Here is a 17529-nt window from a genome sequence, read left to right on the forward strand (position 1 = left end):
CTTGACATTATCTTTGAGAAAGCACATTTACTCCATTTGATACACCTGTAAGTCATCCACATGTAATTTCTCAAGAAACAGAAAAGCATACTAATTAACTCAAAATATTCAGCTACTTCTACAATTCCCTTTTGCAGAGATATGAGTTTGCATTTAAACTTGTTCCCTCTGTTTAATTGGAATTCATTTTAAATTAAGCAGCTTTGTATTTTTTCTTATCAGCTAAATGAAGATCATGATTTTTGTGCTGCATAATTTGAGATGGAAAATTAAAAATATACACAGTGTTGACGAATACCGTCATCTTATCACATGTGAAGGCATGCTTGGTGGCAGGCATGAGAATGAGATACTTGAGCCTACTTTTTTTAGAAGGAGCTGCTGGAAGTATTAGCCATAAGAGCTCCATAGAGGGAACAACAGTTATGGCCTCCACAGCTTCCCTGATTCTCAGAAGCCATAGAATTTTCTTAGCACCTAAAGAGCATTTCAAAATTTTTTGGGGGTAGTGAGGAGAAAACGTTCTTTTAAGTGAGGTCTTTTTTTTTATTGGAGACACAAATAAAAATTGAATTTCAAAACACCATAATTATTCCAAATTTCTAAAGAGAATTTGATGAACAAGTGGTTGAACTAGAATTATACTTCAGAGAAGAGGATTCCTTTTTCCTACACTTGGGGTAAATTCATTGGGCTTCACGTTAGAATTAGAGACAATTGGACTTATAAGCACTAAAATTACTATGCATATGTTTAGGACTATTTTGTGCCTCATGAATTATAATTTTTAAAGTACTTTTATATATATTCTAGGAGATGCATATTAAATCTGTCCTCAATTTGAGGCTCAAGGCCCGGGCTGACAAATGAATTTTTAAACCTCCAATCCAAATATTTAAAATAAAAGCTTTTCCTACCACACCACATCTTATCATCCATCCGTAGTTTCTGCAGTGACTTATTATTAGATTTATTAAGATTTCCCAGAATGGGCTGGGAGTGTAGTGCTTGCCTCGTATGTACTAGGCTCTAGGTTCAATCCTCAGCACTGCAAAAAAAAAAAAAAAAAAAGCTCTTAGAACCATATCAAATCTCTTTTCCTCAACCAGACAAAGTCCTGACAAGAGGAGAGAGGCTGGACGGTTTTGGACTGTTAATGAAGAAGATCCTAGCTATTCTCATAAAGAGGTTTCACCATACCCGAAGGAACTGGAAAGGCCTCATTGCCCAAGTTGTTCTCCCCATTGTCTTTGTGACCACTGCCATGGGCCTGGGCACGCTGAGAGATTCCAGCAACAGTTATCCAGAGATCCAGATCTCCCCCTCTCTTTATGGCACCCACGAACAGACCGCCTTCTATGCGTGAGTTTCTTTTCATAAATCAAAAGAACATCCCAAAATGCTTCTAGGGGTGTGGCTGGACTTTCCTGAATGCCATGGAAAGCAGAAACATAAAGAACATAGGAACTGCAGTATCTGGTTCTATTAAGAGAATGGACAGTTTGACTTATTGCAATACATAACTTTAACTACCAACAAATAGCTTATTAAAATTTTTGCAAAAATAATGTTACAGTAGATATGTATTTTAATGATTATCAAGAAATCCATGTTGTATGTGACCTCCAAGTCTGTTGTATTATATAGCACATAATATTTTATTATTCTGACAAATTATACAGAACATCACAGTTCTATGTAATATAACATGACTTGTACAACAGGTGATCCCTAAATGCATGTGACTATTAGAAGAACAATAAAGCATGTGCATATTTTTTTCTAGGACCTTTTACCCCTGGAAACAGACTTTCTTTGATTTTTAAGTAAATAGTCTTTCAGTTGGCATAATTTCATGTCTTCAAATTGTTAATAAACATCAATTTAATATGGGAGACTAGTGGAAGACCATGGATTTGATTCCATTTTTTTAAATGTTTCAGGAATTCTCACCCAAGCACAAAAGGACTAGTCTCAGCAATGTGGGATTTCCCGGGCATTGACAATGTGTGTCTGAACACCAGTGATTCGTAAGTGGTCCTTGCTCCTTTTCTTTCATTTCAAACAAACCCAGTTTATGTGTGTGCATGTATGTGTGCTTTATTTGTGAACTGCTCACAGGGGTATCTGTGTTTAACATATTTTATCTATTTCCTTTAGAGTGATCCTAGGCTTTGCTGTACTATAATAATGAACCATCAAATGCCTTATAATTTGTCTGCTCTTTTGTATACATACTTATATTTAACAGTCATGACCCTGTGCATTATTAATCCCACTCTGCAAACCGAGGCTCAAAGGGACTAAGAAACTTGCATAAAGAACTCTATAGATAGTGGGGCTGGGTTTGTGGCTCAATTGTAGAGTGCTCACCTAGCACGGGTGAGGCCTTGGGTTTGATCCTCAGCACCACATAAAAATAAATAAATAAATTAAAGATACTGTGTCCAACTACAACTAAAAAATATTTTTAAAAAAACTCTAGATAGTAGATGCGTAGCTAACCCTGAGTCTTAAGTCTTGACTCCCAATTCCCTGGTCTTTGCACTATTTGATTTGTTTATTTAAACTGTCAAAATAGTATATATGTCAATCTGAGCTTGGTAGATTATTATGCTAAAGCATCCCCTACCTGTTAGAAGAGAAGATGAAGAGAGCAAGGAGAATAAAGGGAATAAAAAGCCTCATCCCACCAGAGCAAGACAATTTAATGTGCTTTGATCCCAACACTGTTTAATCAATAAATACTCTCCCTCAACCCCCACCACCACAAAATGTCATATTCGGAGTATAAAAACTGGTAAATTGCACATAAGACTACACACCTATATTTAATACCAAGTGCTTCTTATATGCTTCTAGGTAAATATGAGAATAGACATACATACATTTCATTTTTATTTGCAGACGGTGTTTAAAGAAAGACAGTCTGGAAAGATGGAACACTAGTGGAGAACCTATCACTAATTTTGGTGTTTGTTCCTGCTCAGAAAATGTCCAGGTAAAATGGAATTTGGTATTAGCAAAGTAGAAAAAAAAAAAAAGGAATAAATATCAAACCTTGAAAGATCTATCCAGGTTACCAAGGAGTCGTATAATTTCATTTTATGGAAGCTAGGAGCTCAGAGATATGGACCTGGGCAGCTCAAAAATATTGACTTTGAGCTCCAAGTCACTGTTTTAGATCCAACTCAGGACAAATTTCCAAAGGAAACAAATTCTATGATGGTCTGTGTGGAAACCAACTAAAAATGAATTTCTGATCTCAGTTCACTTCTAAATGGAAAGCTGTGTTTCACGGGACAAAATGAGACCATAACTGTCATATTTGAAAATACAGTGTGACGACCACAATGGTCAGTGGGGAAGTCAGTTATGGGTAGGTCTAGAGTGGAAGTCCATATATTTCCAAGCAACTCCTCCAGACTGCAAGAAAGAAATCACTTCCTAAAAGAGGAAAAATTACCCAACATTCACTTACTCTGTCTATATCCTATGAATACTGACTTTTGTTTTCCAACCTTATTAGTTCACCAAACTTTTTTATTAATGCATTTTAATTACACAGAATAATGGGTTTCATTGTTTTATATTTGTGCATGCATCACATATTTAATTCACCGAACTTCTAAGAGAATCAAGTTCATTAGGGAAATTAAATGTTCCTGATTTGATCACTATACATATGTATCCAAATCAAACATTGTACTCCATAAGATTATATAATTATTATAGTAACTTTTGGAAATTTTTTTAAAAATTTAAGAACATTGATGAAAATATCACTATTAATCCCTAGGGATCACTATGATATCGATTTTGTTACAGAGGTGGAATCTAGTGACATTTTATTCAAAGTGACAAATGTGTTGTATCCTGAACTTTGACATATGATTTACCATATTTTAGATTGGACATATTTTCAGTGACTACAATCCATTTTGGTGTTCTCATGCAAATTAGCCACTAACAGTAAGAGCTGGGATCTGATATTGGAATCCTTGAATATTTAAAATTAGTCTTACATTTAGCAGTCAAAGTTTTTTAATCCCTCATCTAATTTAGCCGATTCCTAAAATTCTTCATATATTTCTTTAATTCACAGTAAAAGTCAGCTAAGTTAATATTTAAAATTGGAAGCTGGGTAATTTTTATTAATCCAAAAAACGTAGACTTTAAACATTTTTAACCTACATGTCAGTTTATTTTCAGCTGTTTAATAACAATGTGTCACTTTGCATAATTGGTGCTATGTATATCAGACATATTCTGTGGATAAAGTCGAGTCCTAAGATTTTTGAAAGAAGAGAGTTAAAAAGGAAATCTGTAGAGTAGAAGGTGACATTGTAGTTGTATCAACATATAATAAAGGACTTACATTCAGATTATATATAACTCCTGCAAATCAGCAAAACAAAAGATTATGTAGTAGAAAAATAGCAAAATAAATAGACATTACACAAAGAGAATATCCAAATGGCCCATAAGTACATGAACAGGTAATCATCAGGGAAATTCAAATTAAAACCACAAAGCAATACCATTCCACAAACACCAGAATGGCTAAAATGAAGAAGGAAAATTCCAAGTGTTGGCAAACATATACTCATGATGTCAATTTACTGTGTACAAATAATTTTTAAACTATTTGACAGTACATACTGGTGTGGAAAATATGCATACCCTGTGGGACCTGCAATTACACATCTATTGTATTCCCGTCAGAAATGTGAGTAGGCCGGGAGTGGTGGCACATCCCAGCAGCTCAGGAGACTGAGGCAGGAGGATCAAAAGGTGAAATCCAGTCTCAGCAATTTAATGTGGCCCTAAGCAACTTAAGTCTTAACAACTTAATGTGGCCCTGTCTCAAAATAAAAATTAAAAAAGGGTTGGGGATGTGTCTCAGTGATTGAACACTCCAGTTCTCAATGAGTTGCTTAGGGCCTTGCTAAATTGCTGAGGCTAGTCTTGAATTTGCAGTCCTCCTGTCTCAGACTCCAGAGCTGCTGGGATTATAGGCATACACTACTGTACCTGACTCTGTGAATTTTTGAGAGAATTTTGTGGCATCTTTATGTTTAGTGTTATTCTTCAAAAACATTGCCTTGGTGGCAACTGAAAGAAATGTCACACATTTTTAAACTTATGTCCTTAACTTTACACAAATCCTAAACACATGTATATGCTCTACAGTGATAATAACTATTTATGCTAATTTCCTGGCCATAGGCAAGATGACCTCTTTTTCAAAGTTCTTTAGAGTCAAAGGACAGTTTTATCACACTTCACCAGTTGCAGTGATAGACAAATCAGAAGACTGAAACTCCTTGACATCATCTACTTAATCTGCATAGCACAGCCGAAAGGAAACTAATTTTTAATTTCTTTTTCCAGGAATGTCCTAAATTTAACTATTCTCCACCTCATAGAAGAACTTATTCTTCCCAAGTAATTTATAATCTCACTGGGCACCACATGGAAAATTATCTCATATCAACCGCAAATGAGTTTGTCCAAAAAAGGTACAATACTCTATGACATATTTATTGCTTAGTAACTTTAATGGTAACTGACTTCTAAACTTGAGACAGTGGAGATGATAGTTGCAAATTTCTATTGATGATTTACATGGTTAAGCTCTTAGTGTTGTCTAAAGAGTCTCTTGTATTAAATAGTGTCTCTAAGACTAATTTGAGCAAACTAAAAAGCATTGGCTGTTTTAGACTTCAAAATATATTAATAAACTTGTTTATTGTTTTTCTTAAAGGAAAAGAGAAATTGTTGACCGGATCATGTGTATTTGGAATGTTTGAAAGCATGACTTTTGTCAACAGTTGGCTTTAGTTCCAATAAAAATATCTCAAAACTTAAAATGTATCTGTGAGTGGACAAAGTGTCCTCCTGTGTAGCAAGGCCACATGCCTAAGCCACCTAAGCATTTACCAGGGATGAAAAGTTCTTGAGCTTCAAATCACTGTCATGGTCTCCTTTCCTCCTTTGCTTCTAAAGATGATAATTAACATTCTCTGTAAAATAACTTTAAACTACAGATAAGCAAAAGGAAGAAAACACTATATTTCTTCCACCTGGATATAATCACTATTAATATTCTGATATAGATCCTTTCAGAAATTTTTAGGCATAGATATACAAGGAAATGTTTTCAATAAATGCAGGTTTTATTATAAACAATAAAATATTTTTATTTTCTATATTTGAATATCTTACAATAAAATAATATATTTATTATAAATGAAATAGGTTTATTATAAACAAACAGTTCTAAAACCTCCCTTTCAAGAAGATAATTCAAATGTGAGTTGCATTGCACTATTATTTATGTAGGTGGACCCTAATTTTATGGGCATCCAAATTCGTCTACACTTGAAGTTACTACTTGGATTAAAAAAATCAACATTTTTGTTTTTAGAATACCATGAACTGATAAGTAGTTAAATAAATTCAACTCACCTTCAAACATATGAGAAAAAACATGGCACCAGAGAATAAACTAGGGAAAAAAGTTTGAGGTATAGAAGAAATTGGGCCTCTTGAAAAAAAGATAACTGATGTTTTATTGCTCTATTGTTAATTCCCCATAAATGAGTGTTAAGCACTAAAATTAAGACTTTTTTAACATTATCATTTTGTATTATTTACTGGTTTTTTTGCATTACAATTCTTATTACACATATATACCATAATTTTTCGTATGTCTGTTTGTATATAAAGTAAGACTTTTGAGATGGTGCATGGTTCAGTTAAGATGGAGGGATTGATTGGATTACTGCCTCTCATTTTTAGAATGGCACATATGCAATTGTTTAGAAGGACTTTCTACCTTTACTTATAATGTACACTTGAGATTAAAATATGATAAAAAGAATCAATAAAATGTAAAATATGTCAGGCAGCATTTATTTCGTACTGGAAATATGTTCCTAATGGAAAGGAAAAAAATCACGCTCCTATGTAAGTAATTGAGATCAACTTATGAAGATTTTATCCAGTAAAACAAGTATAACTCTTATTATCCTTTGCAGATATGGAGGTTGGAGTTTTGGACTGCGTTTGACTAATGACCTTCGTTTTGATATAACAGGAGTTCCTGCCAATAGAACACTTGCCAAGGTAAATTATGGTCTTTCTTCTAGGATCTCATACAAATAAAGATGGAAATTGGCACATTTAAACATTTTTATGAGGTAAAAACAAAACATGTGTACAATCAATTGGTATTTTGCATATCCTATAGCACCGTGATTTCAATCTGTGTATGTACCCTAGGGAAACATGAACAGATAAGCACCTGGGTTAGGGACAAAACTGTGTGCAGGAGTATTGCTCATAATAGCCAAAACCACAACCACAATGCTGATATGCAATAGAATTTAGAAATAGTTTTAAATTCATTCAACAAAACATTCAGCTATGGAAGTGAAAACACTCAGCTTCATATAGTAAGTAGACTTAAACTTCCAATCATTATTCGTATTCAATAGACTCTGACTGCCTTTACCACAAACTTTAAGGGTAGCAAAACTCAACCATATTTTTCTGGGGAAAGAGAAAGGATTGTGAAATGGACAAACACAGAGGGCTGGGGAAAAGGAATTCTGGACACAAGTAAATTTTATTTCTCATCCCACTGGGTGTTGGAATGGGTGCACTCCCCCTGTAATTTTTTGTTACACCACACATTAATGTTTTATGCATTTTTCTTTACATACTATTTTCTTTTTGTACATGTACATACATACATATATTTAGCCTTGCTTCTTATTAAAGCTGGAAATTTAGCAGAACTCAATGGAGATAAATAATCATGTTGGTTATATATTTTTTTCTTCTAGATCAAATCTATGCTTTGAAACCAGCTAGTCACTGATTCAGGCACATATGATTGCCTATATGATCAATGACTGTCATAGGAGTTTTAAATTATCCTTCTCCTATTTCTCATTTGGTAGTAAGAGACATATACAGTCCTGGAGGAAGTGGGGAAACTAATTTTCATTTAGTGACCATTATATGCCAAGTATTAGTATCACCTTTCATACAAAGTACCTAATTTCCTCCTCACAAAATCCCTATGTGATATATATTATAAGACCTATATGAGCAGATTTTTCACAAGATCATGTAGAAAATAGTAATGATAGGAATTTCAGTGCACTCTACCATTTTCTTCCTCCCCCTCCCACTCCACACACAGAGCAAATATTCTTGCTTAAAACAACGGAGTTTCTAATATGAAATAATTTCTCTCTAAATCAAATTTGCAATTTTGAATTACCAATTTGATTTGAATTGGAGTGCACCAGTATTTTAAACTATTGTGTTATTAATGTAGAAGATAAAGCTATTCACTGTCTTGTGGGTTATAGCCAGGAATAGAAAGTTAGTAGGGTGATTTCAAGGTTGTCAATCTTGTCCCAGTACTTGTATATGTATTTTCTTTCTTTCTTTTTCTATCCTGATTTACATGCCATTTGTTTTTAACTACTGTTCTTGAGGATCAGAATACATAAGTCTAGACTCAGAATCACCATGGATCTGCTGCAGAGATGGAGATACCAATGATGTGTCTAGTTTATTTCAAGATATAGAAAAGATTCAAGATCAAGATTTTTTGTGATTCTAGAATAGCTCATAGCTTTGTGCTGTTGCTCAGAACAACTGTCTTCCTAACCTCTGCCCATCTTTAATTTGGAAACATGGGTCTGTGACCAGCACTCTGGGGAATAGCTCATAATCTGCTAAAATGAAATAAGTTATTGAGAAATTGGTCCTTGCTCCTCAAATATGAACAAGCTAGCCTGTCAGATGTTAAAGGCAGCCTAATTTATATGAATACAATATTGATCTTGCCTTCTTTTGGAATTTAACAGGTGTGGTATGATCCAGAAGGCTATCATTCCCTTCCAGCTTACCTCAACAGCCTGAATAATTTCATCCTGCGAGTTAACATGTCAAAATACGATGCTGCCCGGCATGGTAAAGTTACTTACACAAAGGCATCTCCTGCTGCAACTTTTGTTACTCTCCCTATAAAAAATGCACATTATGTCTACTTCCTCCTAGTGGCGGGTATTTTATGGCATCTAAATCACAGGTCTTTAAGAGGAATTTGGAAGTAGTAACTTCTGCCAGATGGAACATTCTGGATAATTCCCTTAACTTCAGATTAATTTAGTTTTCTCATTTATCAACTCAGGATAATAACTCCAACTTGTTGCTCATGTCTGTAGTCATACCTAGAAGATATATCTCATAGGAAAATATCTTTAAACTATATACTTATCTATAGGCCAAAACTTCTAAACAATTAATGTTTATAAATATCATTCACCAACCCAAACACGAAGATGAAACTTTTAAACTAAAATGCTCTACACCTACCAAAATTACTACAATCCACTGATCACTCACCATATGTTGCATGCTTTATATAAAATATTACTGATCTGTTCAACGCTCTTCAGGATGATATCATTTCTCCCAGAAGTAGAATTTGAACCCAAGACTGTCTGACTCCTATTTGTTCATTTTCCTAATATTCCTGTGTTAGCTGTGTTAGTCAGCTTTTTGTCACTGTGTCCAAAACACAACTGAGAGGAGGAAAAGATTTATTTGGCTCATGGTTTCAGAGGATTCAGTCCATGGTGTGCAGGCTCTGAGGCAGAAACATCATGGCGGAAGGGCATGGCTGAGAAAAGCTGCTCAGCTCACAGCAGCTGGGAAGGAGAGAAAGAAGAAGGTACCCGAGACAAAAGAAACCTTTCCGCCTCCCACCCCCAGTGACTTTCAACTAGGTCCCACCTCCCAATGATCCATCCAAATTATCAACCCACCAAAAGGATTAATGCACTGCTGAGTGCGAAGTCTTCATGATCTAATCATTTCCTGAAAGCCCCACCTCTGAACATTGGTGCTTTGGGGAGCGCTCCTTTAAGCACATGAGTCTTTGGGGGTCATTCCAGACCCAAACTATGACTTTAGACTGCTTCTCTGAACTCTTCAGGTCTACTTCAGCTGGATTTCCCAAAAGGCTCCCAGATAGTTTTTTAAAATAGTGCTGGAATCTAAAAGAAATTGATTTATTTCTTTTTCTAATTCAATTACTGTTCATTGGACCATTTCATCTTTTTGAGTCTTGCTCAAATTATTTTTCCATATTGATCCTAAAAAAATAATAATTAAAAAGATGAACAAAATCTAAGTAACACATTTGCTGGCAAAGAAGGAGCCTAATAAATAGCCTATTGAGTAGGAAAAAAGATACATACTATCTTTGAGAAATGCTGACTCCTCCCTTTTCTTTCATTTCCCTACTGTTGGGCATAAGGGTGCCTGCCAGATGGACTGGTGATTGTAGAAGTAAACCATCGCATCAAATTCTCATCCCAGCAACAGAATCATTAAGAGTCTTTATTTCAGAGAGAACAGTATTTTTTTCCCCAACTGCTATGGCATTTTCCTAGCAGAAGGAACCATAAAGAAAATAAAAAGATTGATAGTCTTTAGATCTAGAGCATCAATAAAAGGCATAGTCAAAAGTGGTAAATTAAATGAAATGGTACTACTGAAGCCGGGTAAGTCTGGTATAGCCTGGTTTGAAGTAAAGTTGAAAACTTGACTTTCAGTCGGATGTTTTATTCAGAGCAAAAGACAGATATTGTGACAGATAATGAAAGTAAAACAGCCAAAGAAATGACTAGGGGAGAGTATTGCAAAGCTAGAGAGAACAAGAGGATGTTCGTGGCACTAGCTTTTTAAAAGCACTATTCTGTTTTCCTTTATAAGTAGAGTTATTTACTTAGAACAAGATAACCCAAGCCTTTCTAGACTCTAGCAGTCTTGTTGTAGCTCCTACCATTGTTTTGTAAGTTACAGGGTTTAAAAAGTAAGAATTCTAGAACATAAACTTTGTATGGATCCTAAGCTGAAATTTATCTTTTTTATTTAAATATAAGGTTCAAGTTGAGTTATAAAGAGGTTAATAATAGTCTGACTTTTATTTCTTATTAATTTTTCTTAATTAGATATATGAAAGTGGTAGTTTTCTACTTTCTCTGAAACGAATTTCATTTCTTTAAAAAAAAGAAATCTGTATCATTCTAAAATAACTTTTATTGTTTTGTAATGTATGGACGTGGCCGCCTACCATGGTAATAGGACTTGTGTTTAAAAGTGAACCCAATTATTCTCCCACCACCTTCCCCTAACACATTACATATTCAAAGAAATCTTTGCTGGATTCTGCATGAATTGGGATTTTATTTTAGCTGTAAAATTGATTTAAAAAAAAACTCTAGCATGTTAATAAAAATGTTTTAATTAGCTTTTCTTTGCAATGTCAATATCTATTATATTCGTGTGGTTCCCTCTAGTGGTTAATTTTTCATGAGAATTCTGTCTTTCTTCCCAAAGAGCCCTGATTTGTTTGTTTTCTCCAACAAATATTATACAACTAAACTCTTTTTCTCAAAAGCACTAGCACATTGCTCCTTCCACACCAGTGTTCAGTCTTACCCTTTGTTGCATTAGCAGCTATGGCCAATGGAAGCATCTCGTTTTAGCTTTGCATCTGTAGACATGGCATAACATGCCACCTTCCTTTTTCGAAATATTTTCTTCACCGTATTTTTTAATTGGGGCATAATAGTTGCACATAACGGTGGGATTTGTTGTTACATATTTAGACATGCGCACAATATACAGCATAATTGTGTCAATATCACTCCCCAGCACTTCCCCCTCCCCTCCCTCTCCCCCTCTTTTCTTTCCTCTACTGCTGTCCCTTTGCTTGTCTTGAGATCCATCCCCAACACACACCTTTCCTTTCCTTTTCCTCTATACTTCCACCTGAGAGAAAACATCTGACCCTTGACTTTCTGAGTTTGGCTTATTTTGCTTAACATAATGGTCTCTAGTTCCAGTCATTTTCATGCAAATGACATAAGATCATTTTTCCTTATGGTCAAATAAAACCTCATTTGTGTGTGTGTATACCACATATATTTATCATCATATTTACACACACACACACACACACACACACACATCACATGTTCTTTATCCATTCTTTATTCGTTGATGGACATCTAGGCTGGTTCCATAGTTTGGCTATTGTGCATTTTGCTGCTATAAACACGGGTATGCATCTATCACTTTAGTTATGATGACTTTAATCCTTTAGGATAAATACCAAGGATTAGTATAGCTGGGTCATATGGTGGTTCCACGCCTAATCTTTTAAGGAACCTCCATACTGATTTCCATAGTGGATGTACTAATTTATAGTCCAACTGACAGTGTAAAAGTGTTCCTTTTCCCCCACACTCTTTCCAGCATTTATTACTGTATTCTTTTTTGTTGAGGGATGAGTAACAGGGGATTGAACTCAGGGGCATTCGACCACTGAGCCACATCCCCAGCCCTATTTTTTTTATTGTATTTAGAGATAGAGTCTTACAGAGTTGCTTAGCAAGCCTCATTTTTACTGAGGCTGGCTTTGAACTCGTGATCCTCCTGCCTTAGCCTCCCGAGCGGCTGAGATTACATTCAGGCACCATCTATTGTTTGTATTCTTGATGACTGCCATTCTGACTGGTTTGAAATGAAATCTCAGTATAGTTTTGATTTGCATTTCCCTATTGCTAATGATATTGAACATTTTTCACATCTTTGTTGGCTATTTGTATTTTTTTCTTTTGAGAAGTGTGTATTTGTTTGCTCATTTATTAACTGGGTTATTTGGAGGGGTTCTAGTGTTTTTTGATTTCTTTATATATTCTAGATTTTAATCCTTTAGCGAAGATCTTCCATTCTGCAGATTTTCTCTTCACATTCTTAATTGTTTATTTTGCTGTACAGAAGCTTTTTAATTTGATGCTGTCCCCATTTATTAACTCTTGGCATTATTTCTTGAGCTTTAGGGTCTCATTGAGAAGAAAGTTGTTGCCTGTGCCTATGTGCTTAAATGTTGACCCTACATTCTCTTCTCTGAGTTATGTAATTTCTAACCTAATTCCTAGATCTTTGATCCATTTTGAGTTGATTTCTGTGCAGGATGAGAAATAGGGTCTAGTTTCATTCTGCTACATGTGTATAACCAGTTGTCCCAGCACCATTTATTAAAGAGGCTTGCTTTTTTCCAGTGTATGTTATTGGCACCTTTGTCAAGGATCAGATGACTGTAGATGTATAGGTTTGTTCCTTTGTCTCCTATTTTGTACCATTGGTCTATGTGTCTGTTTTTATTGCAGTACTATAGATGCCTTCTTCTTAGTATATATATTGTATGTAGGGAAAGTATTAATTGAAATTTTAAGATTTCATTTGATTCAGTGAGTATCCATCAGCCAATCTTTGTGTAGGACCTACAGAAACGATTTTGATATAGGATTCTAATTCTGATGCATTTACTTGATCTTGCTAAAGATATGTATGAAAACAACTGGTTCCATAGGATTTTATATAGTAGAGGAAAATGTACTTGCAAAGATTCCTCTGATAAAGTAGAGTATTTATTTTTTTAATTTTTTTTTTAGTTGTAGATGGACACAATACCTTTTTATTTATTTATTTATATTTGTATGTGGTGCTGAGGATCAAACCCAGTGCCTCACCCATGCTAGGTAAGCATTCTACCACTGAGCTACAACCCAGCCCTGAAGTAGAATATTTCTTAATTCTGAACTACAAAGCAGAAATAAAAGGCAAGTTTTCCTTGTCTATATTATAATTTAGCAAGGTTTAAGCAGAGCCCCTAATGAAAATAGAACCTCAGGAAAAAAGGGCCCATTAACTTACACAAAAGGTAAAAAAAAATACATCCATGTTGTGATTAAGATTGTTGGTCAAACTGGTTTTTGCTGTTAGTTTCTTTGTTTAACTACGTGTGCATTTTTTCTTTTAACATACACCCATTGCAGGGCTCAAATTCAAAATATGTCACATTATTTTTAATAAAAATTATAAACTTAGTTGAGGAAGAGAATTGTCTTTAGAATCATCTATAATATTTGGGCACTGCCCCTGAGTATCCTAATGCCATGAGCAGATTGTAGCAGTAAGTGAGCAAGTTCTTGCTCAGTTTACAACCCATAGGAACACGTATTTAGGAGTCAATTCACACTCCATTCCCCATCATTCTTTCCCATATTTGCTCAGACAGCATACACATTGTCTTCATGCTGTGGTCTTTGGGAAACTAATGTCTGTCCAATTTTTCAGTCTGCCCAATCAAGGTCCTGTAAGGAAGGGGACTGGAGGCAGACTTGCTTCTAACTCAGAAAGTATAACAAATCCTAGGAGATTCCAATAATTTGGGACTGTATGTGAATTAAATGACTGCCTTTCTGGAGAAAGCTAATATCCCTGAATCCCTCTGGGCCTCTCTGTCTCAATGGAAATGCATGGCTGGAGTGCCCAACCCCTACTCTGATAGAACTCTAGAACGAAGCATCTTCGAAGTAGTTAAGTGAGAAGGAGGGTTCCAGAGTTGGGTCTGTTCTCTAGGGGACTCTCATGTAATTGGTACCCCTATGAATTGCTTATTTAAATGTATTCCAGTTTATGAAGCGCTGCTAAATACAAACATTCATATGAACAGGGAGAAGAAAGTAGAAAACAATTTTTTAATGTAGTAGAAGAAGACATGTTCTATGAGAAATGTAAATGTTGTCCCTTCCAAAAGGTTCCAGACACAACGTGAAAAACTTTTCTTTTTACAAAGTGTCACCAATCATAGCACTGACAGGATTGGGGGAAAATTAATTTCCTTTAAAAGAAAATTCCCCGAAGTAAAATCCTTTAGATTAGAATCTAAGGAGAAAAGCATTATATATTATTCATCTAAAAATTGGAATTTCTGATGAACTGAATAGCTACTAACGGATGAACCATCTCCTCTTTCAGGCATCATCATGTATAGCCATCCTTATCCAGGTGTGCAAGACCAGGAACAGGCCACGTGAGTAGATATCTCTGCTATGACTTCTTTCTCCTTGGCATAGCTGAGACTCTGTAAAAGTGCTCTAATTGGAAATCACAGTTGCATCTGAATGAAAGTCAGTCTAGAAGGGCTGGTTTTATAAAGTCACTGACTGGGTTAAAAGGAAGTTTCTGAAAGGGTGCAGAGTGGGTTGCCAAGTAGAGCTTGTGGACTGCAGATGCACTCCGTCTGCTGCTTTTCCGAGTCAGGTGCATAAGGGCTTCATCATTCTGCCTTCGCTGCTTAGCAGGCAAGTCCCGTTTCTATGCCCCAGATCCATACATCCCTTGCATACATGCTGTAACCCTTGGAGACCGAGGTTTTTCTATCAAATATCCTTAGTCAATTCAGATGCGTTGGAACTACATTTATTCCAGGGTCACAGTGGAGTCATGTCAAAGATATTATCTGGCTGTCTTGCAGGAAGCCTTATTTGTATCACAGCCAACTCTTGTACTGTTTTGTTGATGGTTTGAGTCATGAATCTTCCTGAAAGGAAAAGAGTTCCAAAACTTATGTGTGCTTTCCTCTTCCCATTGCTCACCATAGAATCAGCAGTTTAATCGATATTTTAGTGGCACTGTCCATCCTGATGGGTTATTCTGTCACCACCGCCAGCTTTGTCACCTATGTCGTAAGGGAACATCAGACCAAAGCCAAGCAGTTGCAGCACATTTCAGGCATTGGTGTGACATGCTACTGGGTAACAAACTTCATTTATGATATGGTGAGTAACTTATGTCATTGCAAGAAAGATAGGATTCATTTGGCAGAGTTTAATATTCAAGAGTTATTTACTCTAGTTGTTGGAATTATTATCACAAGGACAGTAAATTAGGAAAAAATAATTTTGAGTCCAGCGTTTGGAGGACAGAGAAAACTGCCTTTGCTCATCTCTGGGCTATATCAGATTCTAAGAGCACTTGTCAATATGTAGGTTCCTGGGCCCCAGTCCAAATGGATTAAATCTATATCTTGGGAGTGGAGTGTGGAGAGTAGGCATTTTAAGCAATCCCCCAGGTGACTTTAAGCACACTGAAGTCTTAGAACCACTACTGTGGAGAAATAGAAGCTGAGCAGTAAAACAGCCTTATCTAATTGTGCCAAGTAATCAAGATTATAAAAATTTAATCAAGTAATCGTGAAAAATTCGGAGTAGCAGTCCCTACTGAATGACACATTAGAGAAGATTATCAGGGAAAAGAAGGAATGTATTTTATTGATGTCTGTCTCATTTGCATAAGAATGTTCCCAAAGTTCAGATGGTTATTCTTGACTTGAAACGTGCCAGTGTTGGCCAAAAGCCCAGGATGAGGATGCATTTGCCTGTGATCATGGTGAAATTGCCTGAGTTGTTGTCAAGATCATTGGGTTGAAGAGTTGGAGAGTAATTAACTGCATATCCATTTTGTTAATGTATCCAGTGAGGTCTGAAATGTGTTCATTGTTAGAAGCCAAATCCAAGAGAATGGTAATGACTACTCTGGACTTCGTAGAAACTTTCATGTTAAGAAAGCTTCAAGGATATCCTTCTTTGAAAGTCTACTTACTACTGAGATTCTGTGGTCTGATATCTGGTGCTCATTCCAATTTAGGAGATTTCCATTCCCACAACACCCCCAAAAAACACCCCAAAGTAAATTACCACCACCACTGTTTGCACCTTGCCTCAAACTCTTCCACTTTTAGCATTTCTACTTGCCAACAGAATACTGAGTTATTTGTTCATACACCTGTGATTCCAAGAATGTGTGGGTCCCGCTGCCCTGCTGTTTTGCACAGAGTGTCTCACACAGATAACCAAGCCTTAGAAATCAACCATCTGAGAGCTGCAGCATTCAAACTGAAATCAATACTTTAAGGGCTGCCTCTAATACCAAGATACCTGGCTGTCTTATCTTTTTCACCGAACCTCTGTCACTGAATGATCCCAAGTGTTAAAGCCTGGAGGCAGGAACACCTGGGACTTCTTGTATATCTACAAAGAGAGAAACTGGTTTTACCTCATATTGGAGGAGACAAATTCTCAAGTAAAATCAATGTAAAATAAGCTGAACATTACGAGCAACAGGAACATAAATAAAAATTCATTCCTTCAAATTTATCTAGGTCAACTTATTGCAGCTTTAAACTAGATAGCTTATTGATTTTTAAAAAAAGGTATTTGCCATATATTAAATATTGTTTTACATATTTCCATAGGTCTTCTACTTGGTCCCTGTAGCATTTTCCATTGGTGTCATTGCAATTTTCAAATTGCCTGCCTTCTACAATGAAAGCAACCTAGGTGCTGTTTCTCTCCTCCTTCTGCTGTTTGGGTAAGGTGCTGATTGAGCAATGAAAGAACTAACAGAATCAAATGCTCCTAGACACAAATAGGACCTCAACCTCATTAGCTAATTTGCAGTTGTCTTGGGGTTTCATTTGACATGAGTGATGACTAATGATACATTACAATTGCTAGTCCACAGTCTGTAAAGTAAAGTCTGCCTCTGAAAATTAGTGTTGTTATCATTAAAGAGCACTTA

General features: G+C 35.8%; 1 protein-coding gene across 1 annotated transcript in view; it reads left to right on the top strand.

Annotated features, from left to right (window-relative positions):
• Positions 1-17529, top strand: part of Abca12 (ATP binding cassette subfamily A member 12) — a 157144-nt gene that overhangs the window by 124052 nt on the left and 15563 nt on the right. The window contains exons 34-42 of the mRNA XM_027941876.2: positions 1110-1362; positions 1944-2030; positions 2908-3001; positions 5395-5522; positions 7044-7131; positions 8892-8997; positions 14926-14980; positions 15551-15728; positions 17204-17319. Of these exons, the coding sequence (XP_027797677.2) occupies positions 1110-1362; positions 1944-2030; positions 2908-3001; positions 5395-5522; positions 7044-7131; positions 8892-8997; positions 14926-14980; positions 15551-15728; positions 17204-17319 (1105 nt within the window). The remainder of the gene's footprint in view (positions 1-1109; positions 1363-1943; positions 2031-2907; positions 3002-5394; positions 5523-7043; positions 7132-8891; positions 8998-14925; positions 14981-15550; positions 15729-17203; positions 17320-17529) is intronic.

The sequence above is a fragment of the Marmota flaviventris genome, chromosome 11, assembly GCF_047511675.1.
Source record: "Marmota flaviventris isolate mMarFla1 chromosome 11, mMarFla1.hap1, whole genome shotgun sequence".
Classification (NCBI taxonomy): domain Eukaryota; kingdom Metazoa; phylum Chordata; class Mammalia; order Rodentia; family Sciuridae; genus Marmota; species Marmota flaviventris.